The sequence below is a fragment of the Aphis gossypii genome, chromosome 3 (assembly GCF_020184175.1).
Source record: "Aphis gossypii isolate Hap1 chromosome 3, ASM2018417v2, whole genome shotgun sequence".
Classification (NCBI taxonomy): Eukaryota; Metazoa; Arthropoda; class Insecta; order Hemiptera; family Aphididae; genus Aphis; species Aphis gossypii.
Genome location: NC_065532.1, coordinates 49,807,036 through 49,824,725, shown reverse-complemented (window position 1 = coordinate 49,824,725; position 17,690 = coordinate 49,807,036). Strand labels below are relative to the sequence as shown.

General features: G+C 26.9%; 2 protein-coding genes and 1 long non-coding RNA gene across 3 annotated transcripts in view; 2 read left to right on the top strand and 1 right to left on the bottom strand.

Annotated features, from left to right (window-relative positions):
• Positions 1 to 527: 527 nt before the first annotated feature.
• Positions 528 to 4,329, top strand: LOC114126652 (beta-parvin). The gene is made up of 8 exons (XM_027990650.2): positions 528 to 803; positions 1,669 to 1,758; positions 1,843 to 2,016; positions 2,462 to 2,559; positions 2,636 to 2,803; positions 2,892 to 3,032; positions 3,093 to 3,336; positions 3,774 to 4,329. Exons 1-8 carry the CDS (start codon positions 680 to 682, stop codon positions 3,848 to 3,850), a joined length of 1,116 nt encoding a protein of 371 aa, XP_027846451.1. The 5' UTR covers positions 528 to 679; the 3' UTR covers positions 3,851 to 4,329.
• Positions 4,330 to 4,510: 181 nt separating this feature from the next.
• On the bottom strand, positions 4,511 to 6,763 carry LOC114126653 (uncharacterized). The gene is made up of 3 exons (XM_027990651.2): positions 6,394 to 6,763; positions 5,296 to 5,426; positions 4,511 to 5,212 (listed from the first exon to the last, which is right to left on the bottom strand). Exons 1-3 carry the CDS (start codon positions 6,466 to 6,468, stop codon positions 4,786 to 4,788), a joined length of 633 nt encoding a protein of 210 aa, XP_027846452.2. The 5' UTR covers positions 6,469 to 6,763; the 3' UTR covers positions 4,511 to 4,785.
• A 707-nt stretch (positions 6,764 to 7,470) lies between these two features.
• LOC126550817 (uncharacterized) overlaps positions 7,471 to 17,690 on the top strand; it is a 29,538-nt gene continuing 19,318 nt past the window's right edge. Inside the window, exon 1 of the long non-coding RNA XR_007604842.1 lies at positions 7,471 to 7,639. This is a non-coding gene — a long non-coding RNA (uncharacterized LOC126550817). The remainder of the gene's footprint in view (positions 7,640 to 17,690) is intronic.

The window sequence follows — 17,690 nt, the reverse complement described above, 5'->3', positions numbered from 1 at the left end:
TAGAATAGTCGGTATTGTATATTATTTATAATTTTTAGAAATATGTAATATTATTTATTTTTAACATTTTGACATTTTTAATGCTTTTTTTATTTTAATAATATTTAAGTTTTAATGTAATGCAAAGCAAAATAAGTTTTAAAATTTCTTAATGTAGACCTTTTTCATTCTTTATCCTAATGTGTTTTATATGACTATATTGAGTGAACAAAATTTAGTCTTATCTATAGTCACCAACATTCTTTATTGTTCATAGATATTATATTATAATAATTATATATTTGAAGATGGATAATACTACAAGATTATTATTAAAGAAGACACACGGATAATTTAATGAAAACAAAAATAATAATCGTTGTATTATTCGTTAGTAGGTAAGACCTAAGTAGCTAGTAAGTATAATATAAATAATATAATCGACAATCGTGTCAAAATTTCACGGACTTAAGAAGTAACGATCTAAAAAAAATATAGGTAGGTATCATAGTCCGTGCAACCAAGCCTGCCGTGCCTCCGTAGTCCGTTGTCCGTGTTCCGTGACATGAAGTTCCAGTAGTCTCTTATCACATTGTACCAATAATTTATTGTAAAATACTAAAATTACGTCTTATCAGTTTTCAAAATATAATTTTTATCATCAATTTTTTATTCTGAAAATTTAATTTTAAATTTTAAAATGACTACTCCGAGATCAAAGTCGCCAAAACCACAGAATTCGTTTAGAAAAGATGACGTCAAAGATGAGACAACATTTTGGGACAAAATTGGAACACTAGGACGTAAAAAGCGAATAAAGGAAGGTAAGTACTTTAACATTACCTTATATGGTCATCACCAGTGTTCGAAAGCTATAGTACTAATAAATTATGAAATAGATTTTCCCTAAAATATAGCTCAAATAAATTTAATATATGAGTTATAATACAGGAATGGACTGGACAATTTGTCCTGAGAAACTAGCATAGTTTCATGAAGTATAAAATATAATATTATATACTACATTAAAACAATTAAGCCTTAGTTTTCGGGAAGTGGCTTAAATTTGTATTTGGGACATGTTCTAGTCTAAACTTCAATAATTTGTACAAATAAATCAATTTAAATTAAAAACTTATAAATTCATGTTGAAAATTACATGCAATACTGTTTCTAATTTTTACCAGGTGACCTCTGCTATTAAAATTATTGAGTGATACTATACAATAAATGCAATATCCACTTTTATATAGGCATATTATAGGAATATTTTTTACTTATAGACAATGTACCTATCTCTTGTTGGACAATGAGTGACACACCATACAGTGTGGATAAGCATCAATTGACAAGGAATGTGTACCACATAATGTTATAATATGTTAAATTTAGAGTAGCCATTTGTATTTAGCCTAATATTTGTATAATTGTATATATATTACATAAGTACATTATTTTATTTCACATTATTAATAGTTATTAATATAGCAGAAAAAATGGAAAAAAAATATATTACAATTTTTGAAATGTAATTTTTTTGTATAAAATGGGTTGATTTACCTGTAGATTTTCTGATATTTTGAAATGTGCTATTAGCAAATAATTTTAAAAGTTTTGAGCATTGATTGTTAATTAGTTATTGCAATATTAGTAGAATAATGTTTATTTGAAATTATTAAAATATTACAGTGCAAGAAGTTCAGGAAGAGGGAAAATATGCTATCGACTCCCCAGGCAATCCAGCTATGGCTGATGTTCCTCCTGAAGAATATACTCTTGGTATTTAGTTGTTTTATACCTACTGTTCCTATTGAAGTTTCAGTAAAAGAATTATTTAATAATTTATATTATTTAATATTTTAGAGGAAAATGAAGAACGAACTATGGTGGAACCAAAGTCCTATTCTGATCCTAAATTACAAGAGTTAATGAATATATTAATTGATTGGGTAAATGATGTGTTAGCTGATCATCGGATAATTGTAAAAAATCTAGAACAAGATCTTTATGATGGACAAGTTTTACAAAAACTGTATGGTAAATATAAATAAATGTAATTTTAGTATTAATTTATAATAGATATAATAAAATAGATAACCGATGTAATAAAAATATGTGGCTAAATATTCCTATTATTCAGCGTCTATCAATGTCTTATAATATAAAATCAATGGTATTAGTTTAGTTTGTTTAAGGAACTAAGAATAAATTGGATTTCATAATTAATCTGATAAATTGATTAAATTATTACAAGATAATATTTTTTTCTCTTTAAAACATCTAAGAAATTAATAAAAAGATGAAATGTATTTATTAATTTTAAATTTATCATGATAGGTAATAGTTCATAATTATATCCATGCATTTCTGTAATTTGATAATAATTATTCACTAATAGAATGTACTCAATTAATCATTGTTGAATTTATATTGATTTTTCTTTTTAAAAAAATTTTAAATAATTATTATTAATGAATTTTAGAAAAATTGACTAATGAAAAGTTGGATGTTCCTGAAGTAACTCAATCTGAAGAAGGGCAAAAACAAAAATTGTATGTTGTTCTTGGATCTGTAAATAATGTGAGTGAATGTTGAAATTTATACCTATTTTGGTTTAAAGTTATGAATTATTAATAAATTAATAATATTTTTTTAGATCTTGGGATTGACTGGTAACAGACTATCGCAACAGAAATGGAGTGTTGAAAGTGTTCATTCTAAAAACCTTGTAGCCATTTTGCATTTATTAGTGTCACTAGCTCGTCATTTCCGAGCACCAATTCGGCTTCCCGAAAATGTCACTGTCAATGTAGTGATTGTCCAGGTATTTTTAAAATTAAAATACATAATATCTTAATAGTATTGATTATTTCTATGATTGTTCTTCTAAACCATAAATAATATTTTTATAGAAACGTGATGGGGTGCTGAAGAATCGAACTGTAATTGAAGAGATCACATCTAGGTATGATGACCTTGGTATGAGATGCGAGCGTGATGCTTTTGATACATTATTTGATCATGCACCTGACAAATTAGAAGTAGTTAAAAAAGTAAAAACACCAAAATATATTTTTAGAATTTATTTTTATTGACTAATTGTTTCTTTTTAGTCCTTGGTGACATTTGTTAACAAACATTTAAACAAGATTAATATGGAAGTTCAAGATTTAGACACACAATTTCATGATGGTGTTTATTTAACATTGTTAATGGGATTACTTGAAGGATTTTTTGTGCCATTATATTCCTTTAATTTGTCACCTCAAAATTTTGAACAAAAAGTACATAATGTTAATGTGGCATTTGATTTAATGCAAGAAATTGGATTAGCTGCACCTAAAGCTAGACCTGAAGGTAATATAATTTTGGTTTCTTGAACAAAAAGATTTTTAGTTAATTATTTAACGCATTGAAAATGGTCTGATTTTAAGGTTGAATCTAATCAAATTTAAAAAAAATATATTATAACATTCTAATAGTATATTCATAGGTATTTTTAAGGCTATAAACAATTAATGAGGGGTTTTTCAAAAATTCATTGATATTATAGATTTGGGAGGAGTGATGAATGTATTGATTTTACAATGTTGTATTTTTTAAATTTTTTTTTTCTTCTATCTGACATTACCTTTTTAGAAAGTAAAAATAATTCCATTTTTAAAAATGAGGATGATGTCTGGTAGCTAAATAAATATAGTGATGGCTTTATTTGGATTATCAGATTATATGAGAATGTGTTTATTATTTTAAACTAGATATAAGTCAATAATAATAATTTTTTTTTTTTACAGACATTGTTAATTTGGATTTGAAGTCAACATTAAGAGTGCTGTATAATCTTTTTACCAAATATAAAAATGTATACTAATTAAATCAGATGTAATATTTAGGGCTGTTTCTACAGTGTCCGGTTAGTATTATCAGGCACTAACCGAACATTGTAAGAATGGCCCTTAAGTATTGTTAATATTAATGAAAAGTAACATTTGTTTAAGTGACAGTATTTTTAATGGCACACAGAAGTTATGCACTTAATTTATGAAGAAAAGTAACTGAGGTACACTTATCCAATAATTAAGCTATTTACAATTATTAGCTTGACAATCAAAATTTATAAATATATTTTAATATTATTTATGGTTTTACATTATACTATAGGTATTATATTTTGTATGCGATTGTTACTTGTTAGAATAATAAGACAACAGACTAACTAACTAATTTTATGAATTTATTAATTTTGTAATATCATTTAATATTTTGTTGAATTATAACATTTTATATTTTATTGTTTCAATCACAAATTATATTGGTTCAGTCATCAAAATAAACAATATGACATTTAACTATAGTCTTTATTATCATAAACCTAATGGCTAATATATACTCGTTAAACTCAAAAGCCTTTAGAGTTTGAATTACTATTTAAAATTTAATTGAGCCATTAATGCTGTTTATTGTAGGAAAATAGTAAACCTTATGTTTTGAATTATTTGAATACAATATTTATTACCAAAGTAACAAAATGTGTCTGAGGTATATGTGTATATTTAAAAATGCCCATTACAAATTAAAGATTTCATATTATAGAAGTTTAGATTTTATAATATAAACAATAAGATTATATGAAGAGGTCCCATTAAAACTTTTGTAGTGGACCAAAATGGTATAGTTGCAATATTGAAATTTGTAAAATATTTGTGCATATTTGCATAATATTTTATATTGACTTAAATAAAAAAAAAAAAAAAATACAAAACACTTTGAAAACATGAACAATAATAATATAATAACAAAAATATATCACATATTATATAATTCTTCTACAGAATCACACCTTAGTTTATTATTCACTTTGATAAACTTTATTTTACAGCTATGCTGTTGGTGTGAATACAATTGTTTTTTGCTAAAAAATACTTGATCATCAACAACATTACTAATCCACGTGGTTGATGGGAAATACATTGCAGATAGTTTATGTGTTTCAAGTGTAGTGTCTTGCGTTGAAACGGTTAAATATGTTGTAGAATTATGTACTTTACTACAATATGCAATGGCATCACACAAACAAGCACATAGCATATGTGCTAGTTTTGTAGTTTGATCACTATCGTCATTCATATAGTAATTATTTAATTCTGATACTAAAATTACATGTGGCACATTTGGACTGTTTTCATGTATTGAACAAGTGTACTTGACAAGATCTTCCCACTGTGACAATGTTCTACATGTAAACAATGAATACATTTGGTTTAGTATTAAAATCATAATAAATTATCTCGTTAAATATCAACTTAATTAAATTACAGGAATGTAATACGATTCAGTGCATGAACACTAGGTGGCTTGGCACCATCTAATGGAATTGGTAAAGACTTCATCTGAGATATTTGAATGTAAACTACTCGATATCCAAATTCAGACCAGTATACAGCGCTCTATATGTATATTGTAAACAAATAAAACAATAATATTAATATTTACAATTATTAAAAAATTGATACCTAGTAAAATATATAATACAATAATTTTTAAATGATTTGCTTAATAATGGACAATGGTAAACCTTAATCTTTATTAATGCTATACATAAACAGCACTTTTTCTTTTTTTAAGAGGATACTACACCCACATGTGTTGTCTTCTCCTTACATACCAACATACAAAATTTCAAATTTTTATTCAGCGGAATCAATTTTATGCTGTTAGCTTTAATATTAGTAAATTTACCTATTATCAAAATTAATGGTAATAATATCATCTAGGGAATTTCATAGAATTTTATTGATATTTTAATTTTTAAGTAAGTTATGAACACTTTAAAGCTTAAAGTTTTAATATTTTACATAACTATAAAAAAAAAAATACCTATTTAATTGATTATTACGTGTCAAGTCACTGTACAAAGTAAGTAAATTCTGTGCAAAAAGGCAGCCGTAAAAAATGTACTTCTTTTATTTTTGTGAAGATGAGCTATAGTGCTATAACTGCTATACCCAAAATCAATTTATTGTCTTTGGTACAAATGGATAAATTTAAGAATCTACTGTGAATCAATACTTACAGGTTTTTATCTTTTTATTATTTTAGACTGTGAGCTTACATAATATCACATAGATCTATCAGAATTCGGAGTAGGTACTAAGAAAATTCATCTGACCCAAAAATTATCCTAGTTATAGATACACTGTGGGGAAGGGTCTCAGTTCAGTTAATTTTACTAATAAGTAATAACTCTTTCAGCTTTTCTGCTCACTTACAAAATTGATAAATATTGTAAAAGTAGTATGCAATGTTATTTTTTAGTTATAAACTAAAATTATGTAAATGTTAACTAATATCATCATTAATTTCTTTATTTTATTTAAAAAAAAAAACGTAATGTTAAAAAAATGTATCACCTACTTCGAATAATAAAGATTGAGAGTAAGCTGCTGATGAGCCACAAAGCAACGTACATTTTACTTTAGAACTGTCCATAGAAAATAAGCAATATTTAAAACCAGGTATAAAAACTAATGGCTTGAAAAACAGAATATAAATGTTTACAATGATTGCATAGTAGGTTTATTAATTGATGTTTAAATAAAATCTTAATAAAATTGTGAACCCGCCATGGTAAATTTTATTTTTACCACTAGTTAACTGTTATTTAATTATTTGAAAATTTAAGCTATAAGAATAGAAATGGAGACCACTATTAAAGAAATACTTAAATCTTAATGTAGAAAATAGAAATGCAACAGATTGCAGACAAGGAATTGTAATACAGAATTAAATAATAGATATCACTTCGGATCACAGTTGTAGATAATACTATCAAAGACTAATCATCGAACAATATAATATTATTATCGACATGGTATGAGAAGATGGTTTTGTAAAATGTTTCAAGAGACACAGACAAGGACAAAAATGTCAAATAGTGTTGCTTAAAATTAATATAATATTGTACGTTTGTACTTTTAATAGTATAGTAGTACCTATACAAATGTTACATTTTAAGACTAAATTATAAATTATGAAAATGCAAAATAGTGTAGGTACTTACCTATTACCTATAGACATTCTACCTATAGGTAATCTACCTACCTATTACCTATAGACATTCTACCTATAGGTAATCTACCTAGGTATTGTTTGTTTTTAGAATTTATTATATTTTATACCTACCTAGGTACTATTTTTTTTCGGAAAATGTGTGTTTCCAATGACAATAATTATTATTTTAATATTTTATATTACGATGTAGAGAACATCATAGAGAATATGTACATCGTGTTTTATATAATAAATACAAAATTGATGCCAATTATCATTTTGGAAAATTTAACAAAATTAATCAAACCATATAGATACCTAGGTAGGTAAGTACCAATAGGACCAAGGTATCAAATACATCAACACATAAAATATAAAATATGCGTAGTCATATTTACCTATACAATATATATTTGTATTTTAAGTAGGTTGTAGGTACACTAAGAAATAATGCATTTTTAGTTTTTACCTATGCCCTACTAATGTTTCAAACAAGTAAAAAGCACGTTAGACGAAGAAGAACAGAGAAAAAACAAAATAAGCAGTTTTGTTTCAAAACTTACAACAATGACGAAATTGTTCAAAAGAAATTTTCATTTATTTATATTAGGTATGTATCTACTTATTTTAAACATATAAAAACAATATAGGTAAAAATGTAAAAATGGGAAATAGTAAATAGGTACAGTTAATTAGTAGGTATTTTATTTCTTATACAATTTTATAAAATCGAAGAATATATTATTAATAATTCAGTTGTTAAGTTAATAAAAATAAATGTATTTAGTATTTACCTAATGTTATTAATACTTTATGATTTGCGTTAAAATTTCTAATAGGCGTCATTTTAGAGACAATTTGTCAATAGTTATTTGGGAAAGCGGGGCAAGTTGAAGGTAATATTTGGAAGTTTCAATAATTATTTTGCTACAGTAAGTAGGTATTTAGGTACCTACCTATGATTATCTTATTTTTTTCTTTACAAACATCTTCACTAATTCTTCAGTACCTATATTAAGGAATCGCGAACACTCCCCCCTCCTCGCCCGAGAGTTTTCGGTATACTAGGAAATTTCCTTCCATTTTTTTTTTAAAGTTTTCTATTTAAAAATATAATATAATTTATTATTTAATATAATTTTTTTTTTTTTTATAAATATAAAATATAATAAATTATAGATATACTATATATTATTACCTATATGTTCATTGAAGCACTCCAGAAATCAAATTCACTACCTAGCAATTATTTAACTATGAAATATCAAAACTGGTACTTTTAAAAAATATGTATTTATAGAAACAGCAAAAGAATCAGAGATCAATTAATGTTTTTTACAAAATGTATCATTTTTATGTCGGAATTTTAAGCCATTTTTTTAGTTATTATTTATATTTTATGTAGACACAATATTTTAGCTAGGTATCTATTATAAATATACAAAATTATAATTACAATTATAATTTATTATATTTATATAAAAAAAAAAATTATTTCATACTAAACAATAAATAATATTATATTAATAAATAGTTAACTTCAAAAAAAAAAAAAAAAAATGTGGGCAAAATGTCCGTATCGAATATATATTGTAGGGAAAATGTCCTACTACGCCAAAAACAGTCAGGGGAAAATTTCCGAGGGAAATTGTCCATTTACCATATTAATAGAGTATCTATTAATGATAATTTTATGGATTTTAATATTTTGTAATTAAGGTTTTATAAAAATAATTTATGAGTGTTAGTCAATTACGTCATCTTGCCTATTGGTAAGTTATATTTTTTAGACAATAAAATAATTTAACAATTTAATTTAAACTTAAAAGTAATCTGCAGAGTGTAGACTGAAAACTTAACTTCCATTAATGGAAAATAATACTATGAAATATTTCTATGATAAGAACATTTGTTGATCGTTAATAGTAATATTAAAGTTTTACATTTGCAGAAAAGTGTATTTTTCTCTTGCGAAATGCAACATATATTTTAGATAATATAGGTAACAACAAATTCGATTTTGAAACTTTTTTAAAATGTTTTGTAATTGTTGACAATTATTGACTATTTGGGCGATTTTTGTTGTATTTTTGTCAATTTCATCAAAAATTAACATTTTTTAATTACCTACGCGGGTTGAACTTATACCTACCTGCAGCAAATTGATTTTTCCTAGTTTATATTATAAAATTTAGATTTCAACAGAAGGTTAATAAATATTAATGTAACATTAAGTTAGCTCAAATTAGTTTGTAATTTCTATTTTTGATAGCATATTTTTTTTGCATTAAAAAAAAAAATTATTAAGGTTTTATATTAGTTCATTCAAAATTCAAATCCAGTAATATAAATATCTATTTCAGATAAGACTAGCTTTCTTATTCTAATAACTGGCCAATAGTCAAACTAATATTGAATTAATTATATACATAATTTTATTTTGGGAATACAAATTTCATAGAAAGTATAATATATTATATTATTATAAAACAAATGAATGTTTATATTTTATATTATGCCGTCCATATTTTTATATTTTTTCCCCTTCCTTAGGAAATCTATCTCGTTGTGCATTGTGCTCGATAGTTTATAATTTTGATTTATAAGTAATAAGTCCATAAACCGTATTTTAAAATACTATTTACCTATTAATAAAGTTTTAATATCTTTATTAGACAAACTTGTCTTAAAAACCATAATAAAAATATGTATTCCAAGAATCGCGAGAAAAATCACTTGAATATACTATTGACCCATAATACTAGTAATACTGTAATGGATTTGAAACTTCAGGTGTCAACCACTCAACTCTGCGTGTAATGAAATATCCCAGAAATTCTTGGAATAATAATATTTAATGTAAATATAATACAAAGTTTAATGTTTAATGGAATGTCATAGATGTTTATTTTTTCGGAATTATTTGTTCACGCTCAGAGTGAATTATTTTGTACTAATGTTTTCCTACTTACCTATATATTATTTTAATTTGAAATTTCTTGATTAAATAAAAACGAATTACGCTTAAACGATTAGGTCCCGGTAAAGTAAAGACGAATAAGTTTGACAGTTGTAGTTCAGCTGGTTTCTTTTCCAATTGAAATTGATGCAATGTCAGAAAAAGTTGTAGAAAGTATAAAGTGTAATTTTAAGAAGCGTGTAAGCTATATATAGGATAGCATGATAGTCGAAAGATCGCAATACGTTTGGGAATTTTTCTAACGGGTATTATCTCATCAAGCCTGCACCTCTTAAGGGGCTTCCACAAATCACAATACATTTATTTCGACCACACATACGTTACACGGGTTTATTTAAGTAGGTGGGTACCTAACCACAGTTCTAGTTAGAATCCTGGTCCAAACTCTAAAATTGTGTTTTATATAGTGTCTTATTGGATGAACTTCCAGGAAGATTCTAATGATTTTATATTTGTTTAGCCAATATTAATTATTTATAGTTAGTCGTACATTTACTATGTCAAAGATTTTCAATGGGGTATATGGAAGTTGTGTCTCAATGTTTAATATATAGTGGCACTGTTGAAAAATTGGAATCGTTTCTATATTTCAAAGCAAACTCAAACCACGATTATTTTTTAAAAATAATACTTAAACTTCAATATTAACAGTTATTAGCATGTTCTCAATAGTAGCGGTGTGTGAAAAATGTAGTGGAATAGACAACTAAGGGAAGAATGTTTTAAAAAAATAGCATATCATTAACCTTGCAAAACTTCCTGCAGGCTATGCTTATGCTGCCGTGGCATTATATGTGTCTATATAATTACTGCGTTGCAGAATTCGAGCCAATAATATATTAATATATAATATTATATATATAAAAACACACACACACATACGTCACACATGTATGTATATCTATACATTTTGATCGTAAAAACATGCTGAGTTCGGTTAAAACATCAATGTACTTTTCAACTCTATTTCCCAAAACCCCATTAGAGCGCTCTGTATATTTCCAAAGCGGATTTGGCCTCGTTCATTCTCTATACACGGCCCGTAAAGCTTTTAGCATGTACCACCGTAAACATACATACACACACACACTCACACATACATTTATATATACATAGGTAGGCGCGCTCACACACACAAGTTAACAGGACTTTTTGCGCAAAGCCTCTTAATTCATGCTCGATAAACTCTATACGTGACGTATGTGCACCGTATACTATACACCAGTCAATTTTTTTTCCATTTTCACCCGCCAGCCGATTTCTGGTGGCTGACCCTCGGGGGACTATATCGTACCCGACCCCCGACCACCCACCACCCACCCCGCCGCCAGCGTGTATTGGTAACAGCTGCCATTGTTCCCGCCGCATTATTCCTGAGGGCACTGCAGCCGACTCTCTCCCCCCCCTCCCTTCCCCGATCGTTCCCGGTCCCGTCTTCGAAACGCCCGCCACCCCGCCGATCCTCACCCGTCCTACTCGCACTATACTTTATTGTTATTATAACGATACTTTATTGTGTTTAAATATTTGGGTTAGGATTCTATTAAAACCGTATAGTTTGAGCGCGCCCGTGTGTGTGTGTGTTGTGTGTGTGACGTGTGTGTGCGCACGGTGGCGGCGCAGCCCCGCGGAACTCGTTAAAACACTGATTAATATTTATTACGGAAAGCCCACCTCGAGGATATTGTTTACACGGTTTTTAACGAGTTTAAGGGGGTTTATATATACCAGGACCGGAGAAACGCGTCATTTCTTATTACTATATATACACACACACTATATAGGTACTTACTATATACGTATAAGTATACATATACGCGTGAGATACTATTAAGAACACGTTTATTTTGCGGGAGTCTCGCAGTGCAGAACGATACGATGCGGTCGTTTTCATTGCCATTTCAGTTATTTCATATTGTTATATTGCTGTTGTGTTCCACTACGTAACCGAATGGTTGTTTTAAATGGACATATAATGATACATTTTTGTACATATAAACGTGTTTATTAATATGACGACAAAAGTGTGTATGCACTATGCACTTTGCATCGAAATCAATGGCGTCATTTGGATGACCGCGCAAGGTATCGTTATTATACGTGCGTGTATTTCAAATCCAATATTATTGCGATTTGTCTATTTTTCATATTGACAGGCTCGATGGTTGGATAAATTCTAGACAGGGTTGTGGCCTGCATTAAAAAATAATTTTGCTTATAAACAACTGACCACAGTATTTACCTATATTATATATGGTAGCAGGGTTGCAGAAAGGCAAAGAACTAGAACTTTTTTTCCATTCTTTGTTAAACGAAACGTTCTTTACATAATTGTGTTGTCACTATATATCAAACTATTACAAGCTGTTATTATTGATTGACTATTTATTCATGTATTACTATATTAATTAATAAATACACTTAATAAAAAAAAAATCATACAATCCAATGGGAACGATTCCAGTTTTACTAAGCCGTACTAGCTGTTTATTGATAGACTATATGGATCCACCCAACAATTTAGGATATATGCATAAATGTTTTCTTTTTTCAAATGTCTATAAAAATCCTTTGTTTTTATAAATCACTTAGATAAGATTACTTATTTACATTGAAATTTTAGTTGAAATATTGTTTTTAAATATGTATTTAAAGTAGAAATTATAGAAAGAATTTTTTTTAATAATTTTTTACGTTAACGTGAATTTTGAGACAGATGATGTACAAATGGCGATAAAAAATCTAGAATTACTTTAATTTTTATCACAGACTTATTTACGGGCTTATGAGAGATTGGTTAATGGAAATGTTTATTCAAACAAAAAGAAAATAATGAAACTTTGTGGTTCATAATGTATTTCTAAGTAAAGAGTCTTTATAATTTATTCTTATTATTAGCGAAATTCGTTGATTTTTAATTTTTTTAGTAATTATTTATGAAGTATGATCATTTATTGTATTTAAGGTTGATTAAATGTCACAATTAAGAAATATTTTTATACGATTTTGAACCAACTATAAATACATGAATTAGACTAAAACTGTACAAAATAACTTTAAGGATTTTAAATATTTTTAGTGAAATCTAAAAATATATGAATAAAATATATTACAGTAATGGTCCTATAGTAGTGATTTAGTATACATAATGCCATTATAACAATAACATAATATTATTTTTGTATATATGTATACAGTGTAAGTAAAATAATAAACACAATAACACGATGGGTTCTTTTCAGACACTTTAAAAATATCAAAACAAAATTTCACTAACCCCTTTAATTTTTATTTTGAAATTAGTTTCTTTTGATCGTTGTTTTTAACCGAAATCTAATTTGCTCGTTTTCATAATAACGATATGGACGATCTTCTCTTGCTATGAACAACGCGTTATATATTATTATTATTATTATATAGCCCTCTCTGTATCTATTAGGGGACGTTAAAAATTGCTACTGTACTATGTAAAAAAAGGGGTAACATGTGTTTCGAAAAATCATAACGATAAAAACGAAAAATCAACAGATTACTATATGACGTTGATGATGTCGCGATCCCTTTCCGGCGGCGCTATATTGTAAGAGGATATTACATTATACACAGTGCCGCTATATTGTTTATTGTTATGAACAACAACGACTACGGGCGTTAACAATATTAGTGCACGGGCGGCGAACAGGGATGGTTAGGGGTGGTGTAGTGTGTAAGGGATGCGGAAGGCCCCCGTGGGGATAGACCGTGGCCGGCAATAAGGGGAACGAGCGGGACACCTGTTTGTTGTAGTCCATTTAGTACGTACTGTATATTATATATGGTAAGACCCTTCGATTTTGAGTCCCTAATGTACAAATAATCTGGAGGGACGGAAAGAATATAATTTTGATTTGATATGTCCCGCCGACGCCGCCGCCTCTATACCATCTGCAGTAAACAATATTGTGTGTTGTTGGATGATATTCGTGGTTGTTATCGTAGACAGGAGGAAGAGAACCGAGAAGCAGAAAATTTGAAGAGATAGACCGAATTGAATCGTTTACAGAATACAGAAAGCTTAAGTTGGATTAGGATTTTTCCTACATGCTCCCACAAAGTCATGTGATGTTTAGATTAGAATATACTATATAGGACATAGGTACTGTGCAATGGTAGACGTAGAGTATTAAAAGCTTTTATTTTGTCTTGCAGTGAAGGAGTACTTATTTTCGAATACAGTAACAGAAAAATAGATAATTATATGAATATTATACACATTATATATTTATAGTATTTATAATACATTCCAATGTATAATATTTCGATGTTTAATTCCATATTTTTTAAATTTTTAGTTCAACAACTGCAGTTTCATTTATTTACCTACTTTTATAGTATTATAATAATATTATTGACTGTATTGTATAATAAGTATCAATACACTTGCATATTAGGTAATAGGTATAATAAGAATATATATTCACACATGATAGTGAATGACTAAAACAACTTCATATGTTGATACTTTTTATTATTTTAGATAACCTTAATTTTACCAAATAGTTATATCAAAATCATAAGTCTTATAGCTAGGTAATCTGTGATTATGGTAAAATATGAAATGCTACTTAAATTTCAAATTTTATATTTTTGTATTAGTTTCGATTACTTATAATATATTATCCACTCGTTCGCTCGCATGCAATTAATTTTTTTTTATCTTGACCCTTTATAGTGTATTCATCGGAAATCATGTGGTCAGTAAAATTAATTTATTTTCCAAAAGTTTTTTATGTAATTATTGTCAAATTTAATTGATTGTAGTTTTATTTATAATATACATATTATAACTCTAAGTATAAGCGGGCCAAATAGTTTGAATAGAAGTCATATATGCGAACCTTTAAAAAAGAAACAAAAACGTATTGATTTTCTCTTTGCTCATTGAAAAAAAAAGATTTTTAATCGTTTTATATATTTATTACGGGCAAAGTAGAAAGTCGGGCATTGTGCACAATGACCGGGCACTGTGTACAATGCCCAATTTCTAAGGCCAAAGTTGGAATAAGTTAAAGTTGCTCAGCCATTTTATACAGTGCCTAATTACATTTGGGCATTGTAGATTAAATATTGAATACATAAAAAATTAAATAAAACATCTTACAGAAAATATCATTAACTTGCATAGCTTTTTAAATATTATTATCTAAAAGTGGTTTGATATGAATAAAATGCAATTTATAACTAAGTTAAAATTATTTTGATAATTTTATTTTAATTGATTATCACTAAAAAATAATGAAGGGCTATAGCATTATTTTACATTATTCATTCCCATATACACCACTAATAATATGGCACTTTAAGTTGCAAAGTCGACCAGATTTTTTATATTTACACATTTACACAATGTATTGCAAGTACACCTATCGTACGCTTGGCTCCCTAAATTAGAAGATTTTTAGAGATAATTAAATATTAAATTATCTATAAGTATAGTTTTGTAGTAATATTTTTAAGTATAAAATATAAATGTAATTCGATATAAATGTATGCAGCGCGTTGTATTTAATTCACTTTTCCCATTTGAATCAGGCAGGGTAAGGTAGATTGCTCTGGCAATCTAGTACAATGCCCGGTCAATTTATGAACAATTTGAGTATTAAAATTATAGTTCTTACATTGCCCAAAATGTTCGGGCATTGTGCATAGGAATTTCCTACTTTGCTCGTAACATATATTATATTGTAGTATAAGAGATTGTTTAAATTATTATTTTTATTTATTTCGGTCTGATGTCTGTAATATGTTATTAATATGTTATTGAGAAAAATCTTATATAGGATAAGACCACTTAATGTAGGTCCCATATTAATGGATTGAATAGGAAATCATAATTGTTATTACTAAAATTAATAGTTGTTTTAAGGACTAAAATCTTAACATAAAAATATTTTTACTTGCAAATGCATGAGTTTCTATTTACCAGAGTGATAATTCGCACTTGTAAAAATCACCATTTATCAATACTTATTTAAAAACATTTAATGCTTAGCAGTTTAATCAGTGGCAGAGTAGGTGCGTCAAATTTATAAAATAATATGTTTATTTATCATAATGGCAGCTTTCTATAACATTTTTTTGTTGCTCATAATTTTTAATTGATTTTTCAACGAACCAATGGGCCACGGATAACATGAAAGAGAGTTTAGGGCCATGTGTTTTACATGTCTGATTTACAATATAATAGGTACCTTTTTCTGTATTTGAAAAACTACGTGTCATAATTTTGATTATGATACGTGTTGTCTGACATATATTATATTTACTTATAAATTATAATACATTAATCGAATCTGTAAGTGCAATATAAATATTAATTTCCCTACAATATATTTGATAGTATTTTATCGAACTATTATTATGCAGTATAGAATTAATGGGTTAATCATATTTTATTTAAATATTTAGATTTTAAGTGTGTAGGGAGGTAGGTTTTAAATTTTATGGAGGGTTGTTATAACGTTAGATTCTTTTTCCCCAGTACTAGATTACTAGATAACTATTTCTTATAGAGGATTTAAAAAGCTAAAAATTCTTGTACATTGATAACACATATTTTATAGATTGAAAATTGAAATCAAATTGTACTTTGAAATGTTAAAAATAGTAAATTATAAAAATTGGTGAAAAAATAGAAGTTGTTAAAATCTTAGAAACGTATTTGTAATGTAATGATTTTCTGTTAAAAATGTGTATCTTATCTATATTATTCTTGTTCAATAATTTAATAAAGAATTATGATATGGGGACATACCTATTGTATAATATAAATTATGTAAGTTAAAATGTAATTGTTTTGATAAAACTTATTCTTGTACTATATTGATTACCATTTAATTAATTTACTGAACAGTCGATTTGTTATAAATTATATTATCTACTATATGATAATAAAAGGATATTTTTCATTCGATAAAGTGATTTAACATTGTTATTATAAATAAATAATAATTAAATTATTTTTAAAATCTGAAAGTGTTTAGTTATGTATACCTATTTTGTATAACACGTTTTAAATTGCATAAGATACTCACAAAATTATAACATTAGTATAAAAATATTATGTATTTTCCTATGAACTAAATGAGATTTAACCATGTATATTATATTTACTATATATTATAAGCATGATCAATATAATATATTACTGATATAGAAAACACAATAGAACACTTACATTTTTTTTTGAAAATATTATTTTATTATCATATCTTTTACTATATTATTATAACTATATTAACATTTTAGATTTAGGTATGAAAAAAAAAACATTTGACATACTGATAATTATGTGATCGTTGAAGTTTTCGATGATTCACTCCCAAATGTTTAGCTAGATTTGTACGACGATTACCAGCAGCATGTTGAAAAAAAAATGTTGAATCACAGAACACGAAAACCATAAATTACTTCCAGAAAATGCTTCTTGTTTGAAAAACCAATTTTTATCGGTTTTATAGTTTTCATTGGTTCGTTGACCATATGGAACTATCACTTTATAAACATAATTACATAAAGTTTAATACATTAATATAAACTCTTATGTATTAAACTTTATGTAATTATATAATTATGTTTATAAAGTGATAGTTCCATATGGTCAACGAACCAATGAAAACTATAAAACCGATAAAAATTGGTT